Source organism: Ursus americanus, chromosome 30 (genome assembly GCF_024610735.1).
Source record: "Ursus americanus isolate L20-20 chromosome 30, mUrsAme1.1.p, whole genome shotgun sequence".
NCBI classification, from domain to species: Eukaryota; Metazoa; Chordata; class Mammalia; order Carnivora; family Ursidae; genus Ursus; species Ursus americanus.
This window is the reverse complement of record NC_142156.1, coordinates 19869934-19893870: the sequence shown is the minus strand read 5'-3', so window position 1 is coordinate 19893870 and position 23937 is coordinate 19869934. Positions and strand designations below refer to the sequence as shown.

Genomic DNA, 23937 nt, shown 5'->3' with positions numbered 1-23937 from the left:
CTCCTGAACTCTCCAAACACATCACTCAGACACTTCAAATTCCAGCAACACTGAGTTACTTACGGTTCCCCAAACACACGCCGTGAGTTCATGCTTCAGTTCTTCATGCAAATCAGCAGCTCTCAGAATGTGGTCCCTAGGGCAACGGCGTCAGCCTCAGCATCCCCTGGGAACTTGACAGGGACAAAGATTCTCAGGCCCCACCCTGCACTCACTGAATCAGAAACGGGGGGTTGGGCTCAGTGATCTGTGTATTCACAAACCCTCCGGGTGCACACTTAATTTCGAGAACCACAGGTGTACACCACATCCTCTGTTGGGAGTGTGCTTTCTCACTGTGCCTGTGAGCCTATGCACCGGTGAACTCCTCTGCATCCCTTAAAGCCCTCCTATACGGAGCCTGGCCTGGCCTCATGGCCCTGGATAGGGCTACTCACACTCACCTCTGCACTAACACCGTATCTTGATCACACATTGTAGGTGTTCTTATGAGACCGTGCTACAATTATTCGTTTAGAAGTCTCTCTCCCACTAGGTAAAACCTAAGTAGCAAGGAGCATGTCTGATAATACCCTCTGTATTTTCAGCCCCTGGCAAGGTGGCTTTCACTTAGGAAGACACTCAATGAAATGTCACCTACTTGAGCTGACTGGTGGCTGGTTGTCAAGAGCAAGGACATAATTCTGTAACTGATGAGCACTGGTTTCAGATTCAGGATATCTGGTACTCTTCTCTTTACACGTACCTTTAAAATTTGTTTATTTGCAAACCATGTACGCCCATCTCTCCATTTTGTCTACAAGAAGTGAACTATTGACAAGGTTGAGACCTTGAAATTTCTTAACTGAATTTTCTGGCTGTCTTCATAGGCTGTGATTTCCTCCCCAAGACCGTAGCACTTGGCCTTCGATTCAATTCCACAAATAACATGATGTGTGACATAACGGTGGAGAAGGCTGGCCCTGGAGACAGGCCAGTGTGCTTTCTGCAGGAAGTGCCTCTTGCTATTTACTAGAAGCAAGTCCTTGGCCAGGTTAACCTCGGCCAGTATTGATTGCATGCTCCCTCTGTGCAAGGCCCTCTACTAAGCACTAACTGGCATCGTCTCCTTGTGGTTTTATGATAAACACGTGCAATAAGTACAAATATCATGCCCCTTTTACAGATGAGGCATCTGAGGCACAGAGAGGTCAAGCAACTTGCTCAAAATCACACAGCTAGTAAATAGGGGTCTGGGACCGAAGCAAGGCAAAAGGCCTTCAAAATCTACTCCTATTGTGATGCTTTTTTTTTCTGATTCTGCATCTTAAATATTCTTGCAAGATGCCCCCTTCCTTTTTGTCCCCTTTTAAAAAATTGAGATTAAATATACATAACAGAAAACTTGCCATGTTAACCATTTTAAAAAAGCATACAGTTTGGTGGCCTGAAGTCCATTCATACCGCCGTGCAGCCACCACCACCATCATCTCCAGAACTTTTCTCTTCCCAAACAGAAACTCTGTCCCCATTAAACACGAACTCCCTGTTCTCCCTATCCCCCAGACCTGACAACCACTATTCTATTTTTTATCTATGAATGTGACTACTCAAGGTCCCTCATATAGGTGAAATCATACAGTATTTGTCCTTTTTGTGACCAGCTTATCGCACTCAACATGATATCCTCAAGGTTCACCCATGTTGTAATGTGTGTCAGAATTCCCCACCTTTTTTAAGGCTGAGTAATATTCCACCATGTGGATAGACCACATTTTCTTATCTGTTCACCCGTTGATGGGCACTTGCATTGTTTCCACCTTTTGGCTACTTTTGGCCAACGCTATGAACATGATGCATTCTGCATGTCACCGAATGCTCTTTTCAGCATCTTGTACATAAAACAGAGATAGAGTATCTTTTTCCCCTCTGGATTGCTATGACCATCACAGTAAGTGTGTTAAGATAAGAGCTCTCAAATTCTAAAATGTAAAGATAGCTTATAAGTTCCACCTACAGTCAGAGGAGGACAAGGAACTTTTTAACCACTCGTAAGTTCATAAGTGGGTTCGGTCAGCAGGCTACAGTCTGCATTCCTGTGCTGCTAAAAACCTTCCCTTTCTAGCATTCTTATACTTAGTGGAACTCTCTTTGGTCAGATAATGGTCTTTGATGACCCCCACAGGAAAGAAAAGGGGAGAGAATTTCAATCTGCTGACACACATGCTTGGGAATCTTGGAGCCCCAAAGAACTGTGTTATCAACAGGTGTCTTATTAGAGATGATTCTTGGCACGCTCCACCCCGCACCGTTTAGAGTTTTTTAAAACATTGTCATTTGTCGTATGATTTACGTGCAATGGTCTGAGCCCTTGGAAGGAAGCTATTTCATCCATCCACAGCATAAATGAAGTTATGGTTTGTAACTTAAAGATATAGATACTAGACTTATCAATTTTCATTTTATATCATCCCAGAGAAATTGCCTGATAAAATCACATCATGCTTTTTTAATATAATACTACCTCTTACAAAAAATCATTAATGATATCTTTCGTTCATCATTATTAATTAATTATAGCTTTTCATCTTTTGAATGAATGATTAATTACATCTTTTCATCTTTTGAATGACTGATCAAAGCCTAGATATAGTTAATAGAACTTAGAGTTAGCAGAGAATTTGAAAATACGAAACAAAGTGAATGCATGTGGAGCATGAGTTTCAACATTTAAATTAGATAAGAAAGGAATAAAGTGGAGAGAGAATGGGTGAAAACTTGGCACCATGAAGTTTTATAAGACAACCACAGCGGCTGCTTTCACAGCATTTATGGTGAGCCAGAAAAATGCTTTATGGACAAAAAATTATCTTTTAAAAGCAGTTTGGAGAGGAAGTGAACAGCTTCTGAATCCTCATAAGGGGAAAAAAAAAGTTTAGAAATTTGCACGGAGGTTCGGGACTGGGATGGAGGCTAGCCCTACACACACCCCCACTGACCACTAGAGGGGGCAAATCCACGCATCTCAAGCCACACCCCTGCTTCATCTTCCAAAGGGACATGATGCCAAATTACGAGCCCCCGAAAAACCGAGGAATTAATTTGCGGCGTCTCTGGCAACGTGACATAGAACTGGCACATTTTTGATGTTCAGTGTCTCTTCCTTCCCTATGTAAAATAACTTTGGCATTTAACTCTGCCACGCTAATAAACTGCGCCTCGGGGATTTCGTTTTATTTAGTTTTGTTTTAAAATGTATCAACTCTAATAAAGGTGACAGCAACACTATTTCCAGTAAAAACTGAATAACAACGTAAATTGTTCTTCCATCTTACAGAGTTTTGTTTTGTCAAAGAAAAACAAACATCTCTCAGTATTTTATGGTCTGCACGGAGAACATAAACACTTTCATATATGATTAATATTCTACTCCCCATGAGTGAATCAGCAATTTCTAGATTCCTGTTCTTCATAAAGGAAAAAAAAAAAATGAACCCCAGGTGGGTTTTCCCCAAATTATTGGCTCTCACCCAACCACATGTAACTTGCCTTTGCTCAAGGAACGTAAGCTAATTTAATTATATCCTTCAAAACTAAATCGTGAAGGCAAATAAAATATAATTAATTCCAAAGCAACATATCTATCTTGTTATTCCACGCTCATGGGGATTATTCAAGCCATCGCTTTGCTCCATATTAAAACTGCATATGAAAATTGAATATTAAAATTGCATCACTACACAGAAGCAATAATCAGAGGGACCAGAGGATTTTGGGGGAACTTGCAAGCTATTCTATGCATTTTCTTTGAGAGCATGAGAAAAAGAGCAGAGAAAACATGCTCCTTGGTGTTAAGCTACTAGTGAGGAACACAAGCTGTGTCACCAGAGCAGTCCCTGAGTGGCCTCTCCAATCTTCAAGAATTTTCTGCATTGAGCACGTGAGGCCGACAACAATCTGTATCTCCCAGACATCCTGCAGCCCAAGGATCTCTTGAGGGTCTTGATTAGCACTTACACTGAGACAGAAACACTTACGCAGAGAAGAGCTATTCACACGCCCTCCTGCCACTCACTCTGGGGAAGGGCAAACAACCTGGCCAACGTGAAAAGCCAGAGCACTGGGGGAATCAGAAAAGACCTGAAAATACTGACTCGCTAATACCCGAGATGTGTGATCAAAGGCGAGAGATCACAGGCTTTGGTTCCTATTTCCTTCTTTCTTCAAAATGACTATTGGATAAATTTAATTTTATTCACATGAGGCAGAAACTTCAGCTGGGCTGGTCTTGCCAGATAGTTTTGCTAACTAAAACTTTGATGGTACATGGTCAGTGTGCACTGCTCTTGACCTGGTCAAGAGGGGCCTCCACTCGGATCCTTGAAGGATCCAAGAGGTGAGCCAACCTGGAGCCCTGCCTCTACACCAAACTCCCAATATCCCTGCCCTGCAGGTTCCTTCCCCAACAGCCCAGGCTTGCTGCCACAGCCTGCATGAGCCTCTTCTTCCAGTGCCCTCCTCAAGATCCGGCTGCTGGTATAGACACTCTGGTGTGAGGACCAACAAAGAGGCAACTGTGGGGTGGGGCGGGGGTGGAGGATGGCCAGTCTTTGGACCGTGGTCAGGGGTGTCCACCCTCCTGGACCGCCATGTACCAGCACGGAACACTGGAGGGTCACTGCAGTCTGATTTTTTTTTTTTATGTGACAGAGAGACAGCCAGCGAGAGAGGGAACACAGCAGGGGGAGTGGGAGAGGAAGAAGCAGGCTCACAGCGGAGAAGCCTGATGTGGGACTCGATCCCGGCACGCCGGGATCACGCCCTGAGCCGAAGGCAGACGCTTTAACGACTGCGCTACCCAGGCGCCCCTGCTGCAGTCTGAAGTTGGGCAGCCTTCCAGTAGAAGAACAGAACATATTTATCTTATGGATCACTTTGTTAGCTTGATTTATAACTTTTACACTCATAAATCAAGCTTAGAAAGTATTCAGCATGGATGTGGGTTTCCATTTCAATAGACATGGTCTCTATTTGTACTCTTGCCCAAGCCCCAAAACACATTAGAGGCTGCATTATTCAGGGTTATCCAGAGAAACAGAACCAATAGGATATATAGAGATGTAAAGAGAGAGAGATTTATTATAACGGATTGGCACACACACATGCACGCACCCAGCGCGAGTCTGTGGGGTTCGGTAATAAAATGTAGGGCAGTGCAGTCCATAAAAGTCAAACTGCAGAGTTGGGAGTAAGAACCCAAAACAGTGGGCACAGGCTGTGAATGTGGGAAACACAAATGCACCACAATAAAAAAAAAAAAATGAAAAAAGAAAATGTGTTGTGTCTTTACTGAAACACCCAATCCGAAAACAATGGTCTTACGCTGTTTACAAGACACAGCTAACACAAAATGGTACTGAGGTTTTGTTTTGTTTTTTAAAGATTTTAGTTATTTGACAGAGAGAGCAATGCACAAGCAGGGGGAGTGGCAGAGGGAGAAGCCGGCTCCCCATTGAGCAGGGAGCCTGAGCATGGGGCTTGATCCCAGGACCCATGAGATCATGACTTGAGCCGAAGGCAGACCCTTAACCAACTGAGCCACCCAGGCGCCCCGACACTGAGGTTTAAAGGTCGCTGATCCAACATTCCAGACTAGATGGGCAAAATCTGGACAAGAAGAGTAATGAAGGGGAGAGGACCCGCAAATATTAAAGCATATAATGGAGATATACTAATTAAAAATATTTGAATGGAATAGAAATAGACCCAAATATATATGAGAAGTTTGGCTTATAATGCAGCTGACATTTCAAATCTGTGCAGAGAAGACTTGATAGTGATCGGATAACTAGCTAGCCATCGGAGAAAACGTTTTTCAGCTGAGTCTTTACCACCCTCCTTACAAAACCAAAGACTTATCATTTAAACCAAAGATTTACACATTTCAAAAAAAAAAAAGAAAAAGCGAAACGGGAGTAAGAGAAAACATGGACAAAATTTCCATGAACTGAGGACAGTTGGAAATATCCATTAAAACATTAAAAGATGCACGTACGAACGTGTGGATATCGAACAGCTACGAAGGTGCACGCTAAGCGAATATGAATTGCACAGCAGCACACACACCGCTTTTGATCATTTCCCTGGAAAAAGGCAGGATATGCACATACACGTTAGTATATACACGAAGAACTGTGCTGACATAGAACTCAAAGAAACACCATGTAACAAGATGGAAGGCTGGTATTTTGCCTCCATAGAGGGTACAATTGAAAACTAAACCATGGGCATTTGTTATACAACGAACAGCACAGAATTAGAAATACCTAAGTGAACCAAACCAGACTCGTAGTGAAAATTCCCTCGAACACGTGCTCGATCAAGTAGAAACAAGTAAATATATAATACTCGGGATTCGAATAATACAGTAAATAAAGTTTAAAGGTATCAGTTGCTTTGTAACTTCTCATGTGCAAGAAATTCCCCATTTCTTGCCTAAACCACATGCAATCCCACTCAGGCTCACTCTTGCCGGGGTTGGCTTCCTCAGCCCCTGGCACTCAGGGAACCCACCTCTCCTGGAATAGACACTTGCCTTAATTCTGTACTTTTGGCAAGTGGAGGACACAGATGTTAATCTAACGTGCTGTGTAATCTCTCCTGGAACAGAGTTAAAAAAAAAAACTACTAAATCCTTTTTTAAATAAGAAGGCATAACTGAATGACCTCTTAAGATTATTACCTGTGTCAATTTTCAAAAATTGGATGACCAAAAAAGGTGTTTTCCTTATTTTTCAATAAAGTGAAATTCAATTTTACTCACTAAAAATGAAAAATTCAATAAAATTTTAAAAAATCAATAAAAATGAAAAAGTACATTTTCAACGACTCAGTACAGTAACAGGTGAGAAGATCAGGAACAGATGAGAATCTTGATAAAGGCCCTTATTGGTTTAAGGCCATAATACATTTTACTCATCTTGGTCCCATCCAACAAGACATGTGATGCCATCTTGGTCATTTGTCTCTAAATGATATGTGGACTCATTTTGATTTCCTCTCTAGCTGTTAATTTGGAGAAGGAAGAGGATGTTCTGCTGTGTTTTATTTCCAAGTGGATAGGATTTTTGGCTCTTTAACGGCAACTTCGATTTTTATTGTGTTATGGTCAGACAATGTGACCTGTGGGGATCTTCCACATTCTGGAATTTAGTGAGATTTTTCTGGCATAAAACAGGGGTCAATTTTCGTGAATGTTCCAAGAGGGTTTGTTGGCATACAGTTAAAAGACAACTGGCAGATCGTTTATTAATAAAGCCAGTCGAGTAGTTAGATCCTTCTTGGTCTAGCTGATTTGCAGATTTCTGAGACATGAGGATCAATATAGCCTGAGATGAGGGATTACTAACTGTCTCATTGTATTTCTAAAAACATAAACTGTTCATCTCTCAAAGCTATGTTGGCCAAGTAAAAGTAGGTAACCACCTTCTCGACAAAGTTCATAAATCGATGCCATCTACCTTGCATCCTACTTTGATGGGCGATGCTCTCCCACTACTCGTGTCCTTTTTGTGAACACCTTCCTGGTGTTTTTCCACTCCCTGTCAGCCTTTGTGTCCCTTCCTGCAAGTACTCTCTCGTAATCAACCTCTACACATGGTTGTGGTGAAGCCTATCACTCAACTTGAAAATGTCTGTAAATGGCAGAATTCAACCCATTCACGTTTTCTAGGATCAATGCTTTCACTTTACTCCCACAATCTTGTTATACACTGTGCTTTTTAAAATTTCTTTTCCTGATGTTTACTGGATCAAGTGACCTGTCTTGGTGTGTAAGCCGTAGAGAGTTTGGTTCTCTCCAAACACTGCCTTTGGCAGTAACAGCGTAGCAGTGACAGCCACAGAAACATGGCCTGCTGGCATCCCAGTCCCGACGTTCTGCTCACTCTCCATGGGACTTGGACAGGACTTACCCTCCCAACTAAATCCCTGTGTCTCTCAAGCTTACCTCAGAAAGGCAGGAGGGGGGCACATGGGGATAGAGGAGTGCTGGGGGTAAGGAGGACATTTTGGAGACAGGATGAAGGCTCAAGATGATGGACTTAAACGTTAACGAAGACGTATTACCTTAATTCTGTACTGCAGGCAAGTGGGACACAGAAATGAAACACGGAAGAACACAACACCAGGCAATAGAATGGGTTTATTTGAGAATCTAAATACAGCCCACACCAGCACTGGGGACCTCACTCCAATGTCACAGCAAGAACTGCCTTCCTTGCAACCAAGAGGCAAACTCTGTTGTAGCTTCAGTGTTTTCACTCACATAACCGACTCCTTCCACCTCCCAGCCAGCTGCTCTGAAACACCTAGCTGTTCTCAACTACACAAGCTTTCAGCTTGGGTACACTGCTCACAGAAGTTGTCTCTTAAGCACATTACATTACACCATAACACATCGGATCCGTTACATCCGGTGTAACAACACACCCATATGTCTCTTTTGTTTTATGCCAAAGGACTTCTCTCTCTTTACAACACAGCACAGTGTGATATTTTTTCTTCCATTTATTACATCCAACATTTTCTATTCGTTCCATTGGACCCACCTCTGTTCTGAACTCTTAGGTGTCCCTTTCCCCAAGGTTCCCACACAGTGAACAACCACATGGCTAAATCAGATAGTTTTCCTCAATTAGTGTTCTTTATTGATTGGAGTCACACCTTCAAGGAAAGCCCTTCTTCCTAGAAAAATGCATATACCCACATATACACAAAATTCTGCATACAATTTAAGGAGGTTCAAGACCTCCCTGAAACACATCTATAGATACCACGTTTGAAATCTCTCCAAACACAACACTCCCACCATAATTCACGATGCAGAGAAGACCGGGGCCAGGGCCAGGCCAGAGGAGGGGAAGCCCCTCAATGAACCCATTTTCAGAAGCGTTTAGTAAATATAACTGGCAAGGTACACACAAGACAGAGTCTATAAAATGCATAAATTCACCCGAAGACCAATAAAAGCAATCATTATATGTTATTATTTTACTCTAACACTGTATTTAGTTTGCATGTGCCTAAATCCGAGCAATGAAAGCACTTTGGTATGACAGTCACCTTCCACTGAGATCTACGCCAAGCTCTCACTGATGTGTATAATACACACAAGGCCTAGGGATCTTTGGATTTGCTCATGTGCCCAATATGGGAATGATTTAAAAAAATCTTCTCATTTACTCATGATCTTCCAAGTGTTCTATCTAGGTACACTAGGAGTAGTAAGAGACCCAGCGGCCTCCCTGCCTGGGGCAGCTTGAAGCTCTCCCAGAGGCTTCTCCGCACTCCTTGGAGCTCATGGTCTTGTGGCTGCTCTCTTCTGGCTCTAACATTTATTTTTATCATGTACGGATGTTCTCTGTCCCATTCCAGCTGGGACACAGTGCTCAGTCCTTCTAGTTTCCATAAGCAATCCACTCGGACCAAGCATCTCAAGACTTTAAGGAGGGATTCTGAGGTCATAAGGGTTCATCTATGAAACCCCTGGGTCCCTCTCTTCCAACTACCTTTCCAATTCCACTCTATTGTCTTGTCCCAGACTACCCTGGGAGAGTCAAGTTCTGCCGGCTCTTCTCACATGAAGAAATTCAGCTCTCTCTAGGTTCTACCCCCACATTTAGACGCCCAAACCCATCACAGTGTGGTTCAGCAGAACAAAAGAACTCCGAACAACGGGACCCATCTTCCTTAATAGGCAACTGGGATTGTTTTCTTCCGGTTGTATTACCAAATGGTAGGCACTTCACACAGGTTTGCTTAGTCCTTCCAACAATTTCACGGGTTAGGTATTTTTGGAACCATTTTATAGGTAAGAAACCTGAGGTTCAGGGAAGTTAAGAAACTGCATTAGGTCAGAGAGTAAGAGCTCTGCCAACCTCATTCTCCCTATCTCTCCTTATCTCTATCTTAACCCGGCAATGCTATTTATATTCGGCTCCCGCCAGTGATGGTGTCAACCTCTTCCTTGCCTCTCCCCTCAGGTTTGATTCCACCATTGAGGACTTTTTCCATCTGTTTCTGATTATTTGCTTTCCATTCACCTATTTTTTCAAATGCCTGAGAATAACAGCAAGTTGCACAGAAAAATTAATCATTTAACGTTTTTTAGGGTAATAGAACCAAGAGTTGGGAAGTCCCTCAGAATGCATCATGTCCAGGCTCACACAACACTAAAGAATCCAACAACTTCCTTGAGGTGGCCTGCGACGGGCCTGGGCGTCCGTGGTCTCTACAGCAGACCATCTGGATGTTTGGGGCTCTCTTATTTGACAGAGTTCTTAATGGTGCAATCTGCCATTTATTCATGGCCCCAAGTCAGAAACTGTGAAGTCAGCCTTGACTTCTCTCTCACACCCTAAATCTCAGCAGGCACCGTGACTGAATGGGGGACATGTGAGCCCACATGTGACCGCTCTTCCCAAACCCTCTTGTCAAAAAGGCCAGTTTGGACTGCTTCCACTTTGATGGTGGGAGTGGGATGTAGACTTTTCCCTCAAAGCCAGAAGATGCCAAAACCAGTGCTGAAGCCATGGCATGGAACATGGGCCACCACAGCCTCCCCGAGGAGTAGGTCACACCTTACCAGGAGTGGGCCACAGTCATCGGGGACTAGAGCAGGGCTTTGCAAAGTGAAATAAAAGCCTATGGGCACTAGACAGGTAATAGAAATGACCAAGATGGGTCACACAGGGAACATGAATTTGCTGCCAACATTGGAGAGTCACTAAATTTTATATAAAAACCCAGCTTGCTGGTTTACTCTTAAAAGAGCAGAATATGTGGGAACCTTTGACCTACATTCTAGCATAGAAATAAACAGCTACAGCCAAGCAGGGGCCATCCCTTCAGTAAGGTATGCCTTCTCCAGTTTGCCACAGACCTTGCGACTGACGCAATTTAGTCATTCCTTACTTGCTTGGGTTGTGACCCTTGGGCCAAGGTGTCCTCACAATTTGGTTTGCTGGGACAGTCCCAGTTTAAGCCTGTGGTCCTCATTAACAGCACCCCCTTTACTCTTAAGTGCCCAGTTTGGACCGTAAATCATATGGTCACCCTAGGGATAATACACAAGCCACCCCCCACCACGCGCGCACGCGCGCGCACACACACACACACACACACACACACACACAGATGACCCTAAATTCACACAACCACATGTCAAGCACAGAACCCTGTTATAAAGTGATTTTATTAAATTGATTTGGACATACTGTAGGTCAAATAATATTTTCCGAAGATAACAATTATGGACTTTAAAGCTCGACATAAAATTAGTAGCTTCCAAAGTGTTAGTCATATTCCCCAGCAACAGCATGATAAAATAATTCAACTATGTAGAAATATAGAACTCTAGGACTAGCTGGAAACTCGGAAATCATTTAGCCTAATGTCCTCATTTTGTGAGAAAACTAGACTCAACGATTAGGCGATCTGCCCAAGCTCACACACCTAATAGTAATAAAGCTAGAAATCAAACCGATTTTTCCTAAAACTAAAATCCTACCGATGATATCTCAGCTGTCTCTCTACCAACTAAAAGTCTAGGCGGCTCTCTAACGCCGCAGGCTACCGTGACATGGACGAGGGTAAGACACTACAGTAAATCGTAGTCGAGGGCATCAGGCCTGGAAGGGGCTTCACCCAGGAACTAGGCTGGCCCTCTCCTGGGCAAGGAGGACACGCAGGAGAAGGGACTTACTTCCCAAAGGCTGTGATCAGAGCTGTCTGGATGAAAATCCAGAGAGGGACACAATTATCCCCAAACCCCATCTCTAGTTTCATGGCCCACCCACAAAATTATGTGCTCCTTTTAAATCTCCTTTATGCCTTGAGGTTTTAGTTACTCAAAACCCCTTCCAGTCAAACAGAAGAAATTAATTCAAATATGAAGAGAAAATCAAGCTTTGTTTCAGTATTTCGATGACTTTTTTGGGTAATTCATTTCCCAACCTCTTTAGACAGTTGACAGACACCACGAACCTGCTCACCCATTTCAGAGCGTCAAAGATCCTTAACTTCCCCCAAGACTTCCTGAGCATAAGGACTACATGTGGGAATCAAGAGAAATAGGAATGAGAAGAGAAACAAAGGTAAAAATTAGTTGCTTTTTGTTCTAGTCATTGGGGACTTTTGGTCTTCTAAACATTCCTTGAGTTCTTCCACATGAGTTTTTAATACCAATCAAGCCACCAAAAAAAAAAAAAAAAAAAGAACAAAAGAAAGAAAAGAATAAAAAGGGCCTATAAACGTCAGGATACTGAGCAACTCAGTATCTTTCCCCTCCCTGCTGCTCGCTCCACCCCAGCGCCCGGCCGCCTTCCACTGCACAAACACGGCAGCAGGGCCAACCAGCCGGTGCTCCCAGCCTTGCGCACTCCACTCCAGTGCCCCCCTCAGAAAGGCCTTCCCTGACCGCTGTCTAATAATGCCCCACCCCCACCCCACCCCCACTCTAAATCATCACCCTAGTTTATTTTCTTCATAGCACTTAATCACTATCTCAAACTACATTATGTATTTGCTTACTTGCGTATCATCTGTCTCCTCCACCAGAAGTAAACTCCATGAGAGTAGGGCCCTTGTCTGTCTTACTCAGTGGTATTCCCAGCACCTAGCACAGTGCCTGGCACATAGGAGGTGTTCAATAAATACTTGTTGAATGAATGAAGAAAGGAAAGGAGAGAGTGACATAGACATTCATGCCTAAAAATGAAGGAATACATGATCCTCAATGAAGGTATCGAGGACTCCTACGCATTATTGCCCAAAATTACAGAAACAGAGACTAAATATTATTAGTGACTCCTCCCACCATCCACTTCTCCTATGGTCTCCCCTAGCTAATGAGGAGTTCCACATGCTACAAAAGGAGCCCAAGAGGGCAATTCTGGATGGAGAAAAGTTCCAACTTTGCTTGGTTGCCATCTTCCTCCCTATTTACATTCAGCTATTTCCAAAAACTTCAAGTTAAAATTATGTGATGTAGCCACTAGAAAATTAAGTCTAACATAGAGACACAGTGATTAGCAGAATTCACGATGTTTAAAAAAAAGTTCAAGAAAAGTTCAAGGGCATGTATGTCTGCCAGTGATTTCTCTGATGGGCCAAGTGAATGGAAATTATGAGTCACCTAAAATCTAAAATGAAATTTAATGCCATCTAGGAAGGGGTGGATATTTACGGGTACTGTGAGGACATACAGGTAAAGTGGGCTCAGAAGTAATGGGATCTATGGAATAATATGTAGGGGGCTGAACCAAGGGATAACCTCAGAAATACCAGAACACTGTCTTTGTGGGAGCTGTCCATTTTCAAATGCATTAACCAGTATGCCTGAATTGAGAGAAGGAAGGGCATGAGCTCCTGAAGGGGGGATGTCTGGGGTAACTTTTAGGTAAAGCATAGACAGGTGACTGGGCAGGAGGCTGGGCAATGATCATGGTTTCCTGTGCCATATTTCCCACTACTGAAGTATCATGCCCAAATCCCAGGAAACACACACCCATGACTGGGACCTCACAGCCCGTCTTGGGCACTCAGAGGGATTCCAGATTCAAAGTCAAGTTGTGGAACACACTTGGCATGAATCAAAAACAAAACAAAACAAAACAACAAAAAAAAACCACAACCAACCTCACATATGCCTCTTCAAAAAGAATGTCCTGCTGGGGCTTGCTGTAAAAATTTCTTGGGTCAATGTAGGTATTTACAGGGTTTCCTTCCTAGTGGCACTTATGGGTTTTAAGATTTTTAACTCTTAGCGAAACGTTCTATATAACTGATATTTTGAGATGGTTTCTCTCCTTTGTGTGCACTCTCTGGTGGATGCAGAGGCTGGTGCTCTGACTGAAGGCCTTCCCACACTCATCACATTTAAAAGGTTTCTCCCCAGTGTGCACTCTCTGGTGGATGCAGAGGCTTGAGCTCTGGCTGAAGGCCTTCCCACACCCACAACATCTATAGGGTTTCTCCCCAGTGTGCACTCTCTGATGGATGCAGAGGCTCGAGCTCTGGCTGAAGGCCTTCCCACACTCATAACATTTATAGGGTTTCTCTCCTGTGTGAACTCTCTGATGCATGCAGAGGCTAGAAGTGTGCCTGAAGGCCTTCCCACACTCTTCACATTTAAAGGGTTTCTCTCCGGTGTGGACTCTCTGATGCATGCAAAGGTTTGAACTATTACTAAAGCCCCTTCCACACTCACTACAGACATAGGGTTTCTCACCTGTATGAACTCTCATGTGAATTTGAAGATGTGAACTCCAATTGAAGGCTTTGCCACACTCATAGCATTTATAGGGCTTCTCCACTGTGTGGATTTTCTTATGCCTGTTAAGTTTTGTTGTAGTACTAAAATCCTTACCACAATCATCACATTTATAGACCTTCTCTCCTGTGTGGTCTCTCCAATGAATATGAAGTTCTGATATATGAAAGAAACCCTTGTCACACTTGTCACATTTATGGGGCTTCTCAGCAGTGTGAATTTTCTGATGCATAAAAAGATCTGCTCTCTCAGAGAAAAATTCCCTACACATGGGGCACTTGTAGATCATTTTTCCTATTTGGTATCGTGATTTAGAGGAAAAAATTTCTGTAAGACTACTATAGTTACAGGATTGCTATTTCATAGAGTCTCTTATTTGGCCATTCTGGCAGTTTATCTCAGGCTTGCTCTATTAGGTAGGTCTAAGGTTGGCCTAAGCTTCTCCCTGCCTGTCTTTCTATGGAAGATTTCTTCCTGCATAGTGCTCCTCACTCAGTATTATTATTGATCATAAAGTGACATTTACTTCCACATGAATTCTGTAACCCATTAACATGGAACTTTCCTTTAGATCCTGAGTTGTCAACATTCCAAGGGGCTCCCAAGGTGCAAACCTCTGCGTTTTTAAGCCCCTGGAATCTTCCTCTTGTAGAACAATCTCGTACTTCCCACTTCTAGAAAAAGGACTGCACAGTGTCCCCTGTGGTGGAGGGTGAGATATTGCTTGTTGGTCTCGATCCCCTGTAGTCTCCCCTTGAAGAGTCAGTAGGACATTCTGCCTCCTACACATCAGACAGGAGCCTTCCCAGGAAGCAAGCTCCTCGGGTTCCAGGTGTGCCAATCCTTCCTTCTGGGGATTCCCTACATGGGTCTCATTCCAGTCTCCTGTAACAGAAACATAATATATTGAAAATGCCTCTTTTCTAAAAATTGCTATTGGTTCCATAATTAATTTCATATAAACATGACAGCAGCAATACAGACCTTTCCTGATCTTGAGGAAGAAGCTCTCTTATCTTCCAGAGAGATGTATCTCTTGGATTTGCAGGTCTGAAGAAGAGAATTTGTAGATATCATGCTCCTGTTCATAGCCCAAGCATATAATCCACTTACAACCACTTATTGTTAATTATCTAAACAATATCAAGGGAATATTATTGAAAAAGAAAAGAAATCCTCAGAAGACCTAAATATGAGGAGCAGCTGTCCTGCATAAAGGAGCAAGAAGGAAAACTATCTCCGTTTTGAACTTTAGAAAGGTCAATGTTTGCTTTAGAACTAAAACATCCCATTTGAATAGGCTTCTGATCTATAGAAATAATAAATCTATGACACATTGGTATTAAATGTCATTCTCTTAATTGTCCTCAATGGTTTCCTGATATACTTAAAATAAAATCCAAACTCGAGTAAAAACCCAAGGCCCTGCATGACCCTTGCCTTCACTCTCCGCCCCACCTTGCTTTGTGCCTTCTCTGCTTCAGTTCCCAACACCCCAAATTAGTGCCTGAAATGCTTTCTTCCCAACCTGGCGTGTGGCTTCCTGTGTCAGCTGCCCCTTCCTTACCTGAAGAAAGTCCCTGGCTGAGATTATTTTAATTGATTTGATTTTGTTTGATTTCTTCAAAGCACAGAGAGCTCGTAATTATCTTATTGTTTCTTGGTTTTTGATACATCTCCTGTAGTAGGATGTAAATGCCATGAGGAAGAACTCTGTGTGTTGCTCACAGTTACATTCCAGTGAAGGAGAGATGTTCAATTAATGTTTTTTGAATGCATCTATAGAATATTTTATGACAACCTTTTTCCCCCAACAGACATATCCCACTTCATTCTGGTATAGAGGCACATTTCCCAGTGTCTTATTATCAGTCTTTTGACAACCAACAGGGGACAAAATATACAACAAATAGAATGATCAGGAAATAAAATAAATCCCAAAATATTCTATTTGAACTCTTGTGAGGTTTAGGACTTTAACAATCTTTTCATCTCCTGTATTCTATAATCAGTAACTGACACTTCAATTAATTAATTAAGTGAAATCAAGAGATCTTCTTAAAGTAACACTTTCAATAGTATGTTCTATACAAAGACAGGGCAATGAGCAAATGAGATTTCAACATTAAAGTGGCAAAATAAATTGGACTGCTTTTAAATGGAAGTGTTAGGATTACGAAATTGAACTAGATACCCAAATTTCAGCAAAAATATAGTCAGTGGCTAGAAAAATTATATATGCATTTATCCTTTGTTCTATAACTACACTTCTAGAGATCCATCCCAAGATACATTGGCAAAAATAGGAAGTGATTGATGTCCTAGGTTATTCACTGACGCAATATTTGTCATGGCAAAACTGCAGACAACCTAAGGCCTATCTGCAGGGGACTGGTCCAATCAACTCTAGTACTTCCTCACAATAAAATGCTGCTTAGCTGTTCAAAAAAAAAAAAAAAAAAAGGGAAGGAGGAAGAACACTATGCACTGATAGGGAGCAAACCCCAGTCATACTGTTTAGTAAACAAAGTATGACACAGAACAGCATATATACTATGCTAACTTTTGTGCAAAGCAGGGATATGAATGTGAATTACGTATTTGTTCACATAACGTGCACAAATTAACATGGAGGATAACACAAAACCGAATGTAAGCAATTATCTATGGGAGATGAAGGAGCAAAGGTGTAGTACAACTTTTCCGAATGTACCTTCTTATGTAGTTTTGGCTTTGGAAATATGTTTATATATATTCCAAAAATAAAATTAAATCAAAAAAAAGGAAAATGATACCTAAAATTTTAAACTAAATGAAGAGAATGAACTTAATTTTCAAGTTGGTAACATCCACAAAGGGCTTTTGAGTACCACATACTGAGTGTACATACTTAGAGACACATGCTGTTAACAAAAAAAGCTGCAAAGGGGGCACCCGGGTGGCTCAAGTCAGTTAAGCGTCTGCCTTTGGCTCAGGTCATGATCTCAGGGTCCTGGGATGGAGCCCCACATTGGGCTCCCTGCTCAGCGGGGAGTCTACTTCTCCATCTGCCGCCCCCCCTCACCCCCTGGTTGTGCTCGTTCTCTCTCAAATAAATAAAATCTTTTTTAAAAAAAGCTGCAAAGAAATCAAACTTCTTTCAATAGTTTAATTGTTAGTTATAACAACACTGGTGTGTTTATAAAGATTAAGCAAACAAGTAATTTTGTTAACGTTGTTAGGAACCAAGATTCACTGTAAGATAAACCAAACAAACATAAAATCAAAGTTAAGGAAAAAATCATCCAACATAAAATTTGATTTATCAGTTTGAATTCATGTCCTTTTTAGCTCAATCCACCAAAAAGACCTAGAAGCAATGACAACCAACAGCAAAACACCCTTCCCTTAAATACCCTTCTCCACCAAAAGACACAGGGATCCTTGGAGGCCTTGATTTCAAGGCCAGAGCAGCATTTTACAAAATGAGCCTGGGACATCTCGTTATTCCAGAAAGGAAGAGAGCAAAAGAATCATGCCAAAAGAACACCAATGCCAATTTATGAAGAGACTTCCATTGGCCAAAAATGGGACAACTGAGCATCAAAAGGAATAATGAATGCAATCTACTGAAACAAATTAAATATACAAAACTTCAGGAGTTCACAATGATTTCAGGGGTGAGGAATGGAGGTAGAGGGGAGCAGAGAGAGAAAGAGAGGGACAGACAGGCAGAGAGACAGAGATTCAAGGCACTGAACAAAACTGGAAATAACTAGACCACCAACTTTTTACCCTGAAAACTGGCAATTAAAAGGAAAGAACTGTGCCTCCATCCTACTTTTTCTTCTATGAGCTATCTTTTAAAAAAATTTTTTTAATTTTTTAAATTTTTTTATTTTATATATATTTTTAAAGATTTTATTTATTTGACAGAGATAGAGCCAGCGAGAGAGGGAACACAAGCAGGGGGAGTGGAAGAGGAAGAAGCGGGCTCATAGCAGAGGAGCCTGATGTGGGGCTCGATCCCAGAACGCCGGGATCACGCCCTGAGCTGAAGGCAGACGCTTAACCGCTGTGCCACCAAGGCGCCCCGCTATCTTTTTTTTTTTTAAAGATTTATTTATTTATTTTAGAGTGAAAGCATGGTGGGGAGGGGCAGAGGGAGAGAGAGAATCTCAAGCAGACTCCCCATTTAGCACGGAGCCCAACACGGGGTTCAATCTCACGACCCTGAGATCACAATCTGATCCGAAATCAAGAGTCAGATGCTTAACTGACTGGGCTACCCATGTGCCCCTCTATGAACTATCTTTTGAGGTAATGCAACAACCCAGCTAGTAAATGTGTAACCCTAACGAGAAATAACTGACCATGACCAGGAACTTTTTTGCATTGTGAGGATCAGGCTGTCATCACCTAAACCCACTCACCAATCTTAGCATAACTCAAAAGAGGAGCAACCAGACCTATGCGCCCGCAATACGATACAACAGGAAACACACCACCACTCTGAAATATTCTTGCCAAAAGATAGAACCAGAACCTAACTAAGACTCTAGACATTATTTTTATTTAAAGGAACAAGGAGGGATAGAAGAAATGCCAGGAAGCAAGCAGAAAAATATCAAAGTGTGAGCCAGTCCACAGGACAGTTGTCCATTGTTCCAACAAGTAAATGGCCTGGAAATGGGGAGTTGTGGGGGAGAGCTACTCTAGATTAAAGAGACTCAAGACCTAACAATCAAATGTAACATGAGAACCTTCTTTGGAATCTGATTCCAATAAACCAGCTGCTGAAAGGAGACAAGTGAGGAAACATGATTAGGGATGGGGTATCACATTGTACAAGAAATGCAGCCAACTGTGTTAGGTGTGCTAACACCACTAGAGTCACGTAAACAAATGTCAGTGTTCTCAGAGACATATAGTGAAGTTTGCAGGAATGAAGTGACAGGAGATGGGTCTGAGATGGGTCTTCAAATGCTTCAGAAAAAAATAAAGATAGTAAAAAAGGACAGTAAAACAAATGTGGCAAGAACATTGTCACTATTGAAGTCAGGTAATGAACACATAATGATGGATAAATGATAAACAAAATGTTGTACCTCTGTGTGTATCTGAAGTTTTGTATGATAAAAAAATTGGTTAATGCTAAGACATTCTTTTCCTGCTCCTCTTGCAACAACAAACTGACCCCAGAACCAGGTACACTGTACAGACATGAAACTGAACTAAACAAATATGATCTCCCAAATGGCTGACTTCTCAGGGAGCTCAACCCTGAGCACATAAAAGAATGTGCACAGCATTGCAGATGTCCCTGGAGAGAGAGGAGTCCATGGCTTCAGGGCAGGGACAAGTGGAGGACAAAGGCACAGTGCCACACTCCACCCTTCCTCCCTCACCAGCCAACCCAGACACTGCGTGGCTCTCCTCACTTGGAAAAGAAGCAGTGAGGGTCAGGGCACCCATCCAGACTGGCCTCGGGAGAGACTGACTCCGCTCAGAGGGCAAAAACTCCACCCCAAAGCTCAGGGACGTGAAATTCCCACATGAACTCCCACCAGAGTTTCCCTCAAGGAGGAATCAGTCACAATTCCTTCCAGGTAAAAATGCTCAGACATACCTGTAAGTCTTACCCCATGGTGGGGGTGGGGGATGGGGTAAGCTACATTTTATAGGAAAAAGAAAAAAAAGATAGAAAGTCCAGCCAATTTCCCACGTGACCAACCAAAGAACAACAGGACAAACAACAGTACAAAGGATCCCGCCATAAACTTTCCTAAACATCACCTGCCCCACTGCATCCATATGCATAAAGAAGACTGGAAAGCAAGGGGGCAGGTATGAGCTACAAAATCCTACAAATCCCAAATGCACATGTTCCCAAGATTCTCTCACTCAAGACATGTCTCATATCCAATGTTCCATAAGAGCTTTGAAGGGGACAGCCTGTAGGACACCCTTCTGACCTCAAGAGGAAGGAGCCTTGTCCTGAGGTCTCCTGACACTACACAGGGCAACATTCAGTCTTTCCACATGAGACCTCAGGAATGGGCCAGAAGTCTGGAGGTTCAACCAACAGTGGGGGAGGAACTGCTCAAACAGGAAGTTAGAGTTTGCTGAGAATTGAGAGAAAAACTGCTTAAATTTAGCCCATGAAATCCCCACCCTCCATGAAAAGGGGCCCTCCTTCTGTCCAATGGAATCTTTTACTCATCTAAACATTGGGACATGAAGGAATATCCAAATCAGTACTGCCCTGTCAGTACAGCTAAAAATGAGGGATCGGCAAATGAATACCTGATCCTGAGATGCGAAGAAGTAAAAAATGAGTCCTAAATACAGAAAAACTGTCTTGAGGGCATCGAAGCTCTGGGCGCTGGCACTGGGAAGGGCCATCTGGAGGCAGAGGTGCAGGATTCACAGCTGGGAGGACAGAGTTGTCACCCTTTGAGGACCGCTCAGGACAAGCGCTCCCCATTCTAGACTGGGAGGCAATGCTAACACTGAACCACAGCCTGAGGCTGTGGGAGACAAACAGGGTCCCTGCACTGGCCTTAATTTTCCCTGTAGGCACACATGCTTGTGGGGAAAGGAGCCCCGGAGCCCCCTCCAGTCACACCTGCAGGGGGCAAATGTCAAGAGGAAGGACAGAGTGAGGACACTGATTTTCTTCCCAAACTTCACCTTGAGTCTGATGTAGAATACAGGTAACAGTCCCTCAGCCCTGGAAGAAGCTCACGCTGTGCTGGAAGAAATGGATGTGGATTCTGAAAGAGAGATTATTTGAACATACTTCTGCATACACCTTTTACATATATTACTCTCTTTTACATGGCTGAACAAAAAATACTATTTTGTCTGGGAAAAAAGAGCGTACTAGTTTTTCATGAATTTTTGTTAAAATGATCCCATGGTTGTAAACGGGGAACTCAAAGTAGAAGGACCCAGTGTCCACAGGGCGAGTGTTGGAGAATAGAGATGCCCATGAGTGCAACACATGGACAGACAGCATCCCACAGGGACCCTTGGTGCCAAGATGACAGAAGGCATCAGAGGAATGCCAGCCATTCAACCACGGAGGGGGAGGTCAGGAAACCATGACCGATGCTCCAGAAGCTAGAGCATACTCTGTACAGGCTAGACATAAAATCAAGACTAATCACCCTGACTCAGCAGGAGAGAAAAATCCAGTTACTCTCCTACAGGAATAAGCAGCCAAAGCCTCAACATCAGACTTTGCATACACCTGTGAAGCCAGATGCCGCATAACGCCATAGAGTGCTATTCTGTGAGGCAGACTGTGACACAGGGACTACAAAGGGACACACACCTGGAACTGACCCCAGTGACAAAGAAGAGAAGATCACGCAGAGCCACTAAAACCTCCCAGCCAGGCTTATGAGGACATAAGCTTGCAGAAGGGCACACCAGTCGACCCCAGACCAGAGCCAGGGAGACTGAGGACCATGTCATGTTAGCACTGACGACAGAGAAGAAGTGGGGGCTGGTGAGGGAGAAGGTCTGGTGTGGGGATGGGACAGGGATGCCTTTGAAAGACTGGGGACTAAAAGATGCAGGGCAGCCGCTGTGTGAATGAAGTTCAAGCAAAGGAATGGAAAGGATTGAAAAGCATATTTCTATTTAGTCTTAGGCGAGTATATCACCTAACACAATTTTGCATCTGTTTCCTTTGTAAATAATCAAGATAATGTAGATGTACTAGTCTATCACCAAAAAAAAAAAAAAAAAGATGTTTTCTCTGCTATCACTCAGTCAAAATGTGAAGGAGCATGCTTTGGAGACCCAAGGACAGACATCTGTATTATGTATTTTCTTTGTTTTTGAAATGCTAGCTCCCAAGTGCTCATATTATCAGTAAGATGCTGATACCCAATATGGACCTGGAGTTGCCCATAAAACCTCACTCAGGCAGTAGACTGGCTTCTCATGTAAACAAAGTAAAAGAGCACATGAAGCAAGAACAGCAGACGATGATGGGTTTGAACCTGGGTGAAGGGTACACAGGGATACATTTTATTATTTCCTCTACTTTTGAGTTTATGAGAAATTTCCCATAACAACAACAACAAAAAAAACCCAAAACACCCAGTAAGCCTTTGCTTATGAGATCCCCATAATGAAGATGTGAAGTCATGAGAAAGAGACACACCAGCATTCTCAGTTGCAGAGCTAACGCGACTCTGCCGGCGGGGACACCACTAACCCACACACCCCAGGCACATCACTGCACGCAGAGGAGGAGGGGACGCCGGCATATAAACGTAGTAGCACCTGACCTGTCTCCGGGGAAACCCGATCATTTGACCACAACACCCTGTCCTTCCAGCCTTCTGACTCTGCTAATCCGACAGCATCTTTCCTTTGTTCCCAGAGGACCTCCAATCTGCTACTGGTTTTCTGTCCCACTAATCAGACCCTGTCTGCCTTTTCCTCCCACTTCCTTTCCTGGCGCAGACTCCGCAGCCCCACCCCTCTCACCAGTCACCCTCCTCTTGCATCACCATTCCACGGCCATACCTCAGCTCTGTTATCACCAATAACGGCACCACCATCTCCAAAATCCGTTCAAGCCACCCACTCTCTGACTACCTGGTGCTTCGTCCCCTGCCAGTTAACCGACCCCAGTAATCCTTCACCCACAGACTCACAAGCACTAAGCTTTCCATTTCTCCTGTCAGCCGCTCATTGTGAGAGCTCCTCTCCTGCGTTCCCTGCTAGCTCTCTTGTCGCCTTCTCCCTGTCACACCATTTTAATAACACTCTGACCTTCTTAAATCCAGTTCTCCACCTGTCCATGCAGGCACAGAAGCAGCTGAATGATCCCAGGTTTTACTGAATCCATGATGACAAAACTCAAATGGGCACCAGGCCTCCACAAACTCCTCTGAAAATGTGTATTTCACACTTCCCAGTATACCCAATTGCTGCTTCGCAATCGTAACAGCTATGTCCCTGGTACCCTCCTTTCTCTTCAAATCTCCTGTATCTCCTCCACCTCCCTCTCTTGGGGCTGATAACGCACAATAACTGAGTGAGAAAACATCAGCACCCTGACGCAGTGTCCTCACCCTCCCAGAGGCGATCCGGCAGCTGGCTGCACCTGCACCTACACTCCCCGCCATCCTCCCCCCACTTCCTGCAGGCAGGGCCCTGCTCCTCACAGGCCAGCCCTTCCATTGGTGTGCAGTCAGCACTTCCTGAGGCCTCTCCAAATTAAATCCTGCAATGATTCTCTTTGCCAGCAACAATTTTGTCCTACCTACTGGTCCATTCCCATACAAACATGTTCTAGATCTCCCTTCCTGAAACAAACTTCTTTAGATCCCATAGCCCCACCCCACCTATCAGCCAAAATACCCTCTCTCCCCCACAGCAAAACTTCTTGGGAGCTTCATGCTTCACATTCTCTCGATCAGGTTTCTGTCTCTACCCTCCCCTAAGAACCACTCTTATCCAGGTCACTGTGACCTCCTTATCGCCAAACCCAATGGGCACTGTCCTCGTTTACTAGATGGGATCATATGACACATTTTCTGTGGCTTGCATTGTGGCCCCTCACCAGCTGTCCTGCTGCCTCACTAGCCACTCCTTATTTCCTTTACTGGACACTCCTCCTT

At 43.4% G+C, this 23937-nt stretch overlaps 1 protein-coding gene across 1 annotated transcript; it reads right to left on the bottom strand.

The window, feature by feature from the left end:
* Positions 1–11215: 11215 nt before the first annotated feature.
* Positions 11216–15188, bottom strand: ZNF664 (zinc finger protein 664). Its single transcript, XM_045778828.2, has one exon. The coding sequence runs from the start codon at positions 14598–14600 to the stop codon at positions 13815–13817; it is 786 nt and encodes a 261-aa protein (XP_045634784.1). The 5' UTR covers positions 14601–15188; the 3' UTR covers positions 11216–13814.
* Between the last annotated feature and the right edge of the window lie 8749 nt (positions 15189–23937).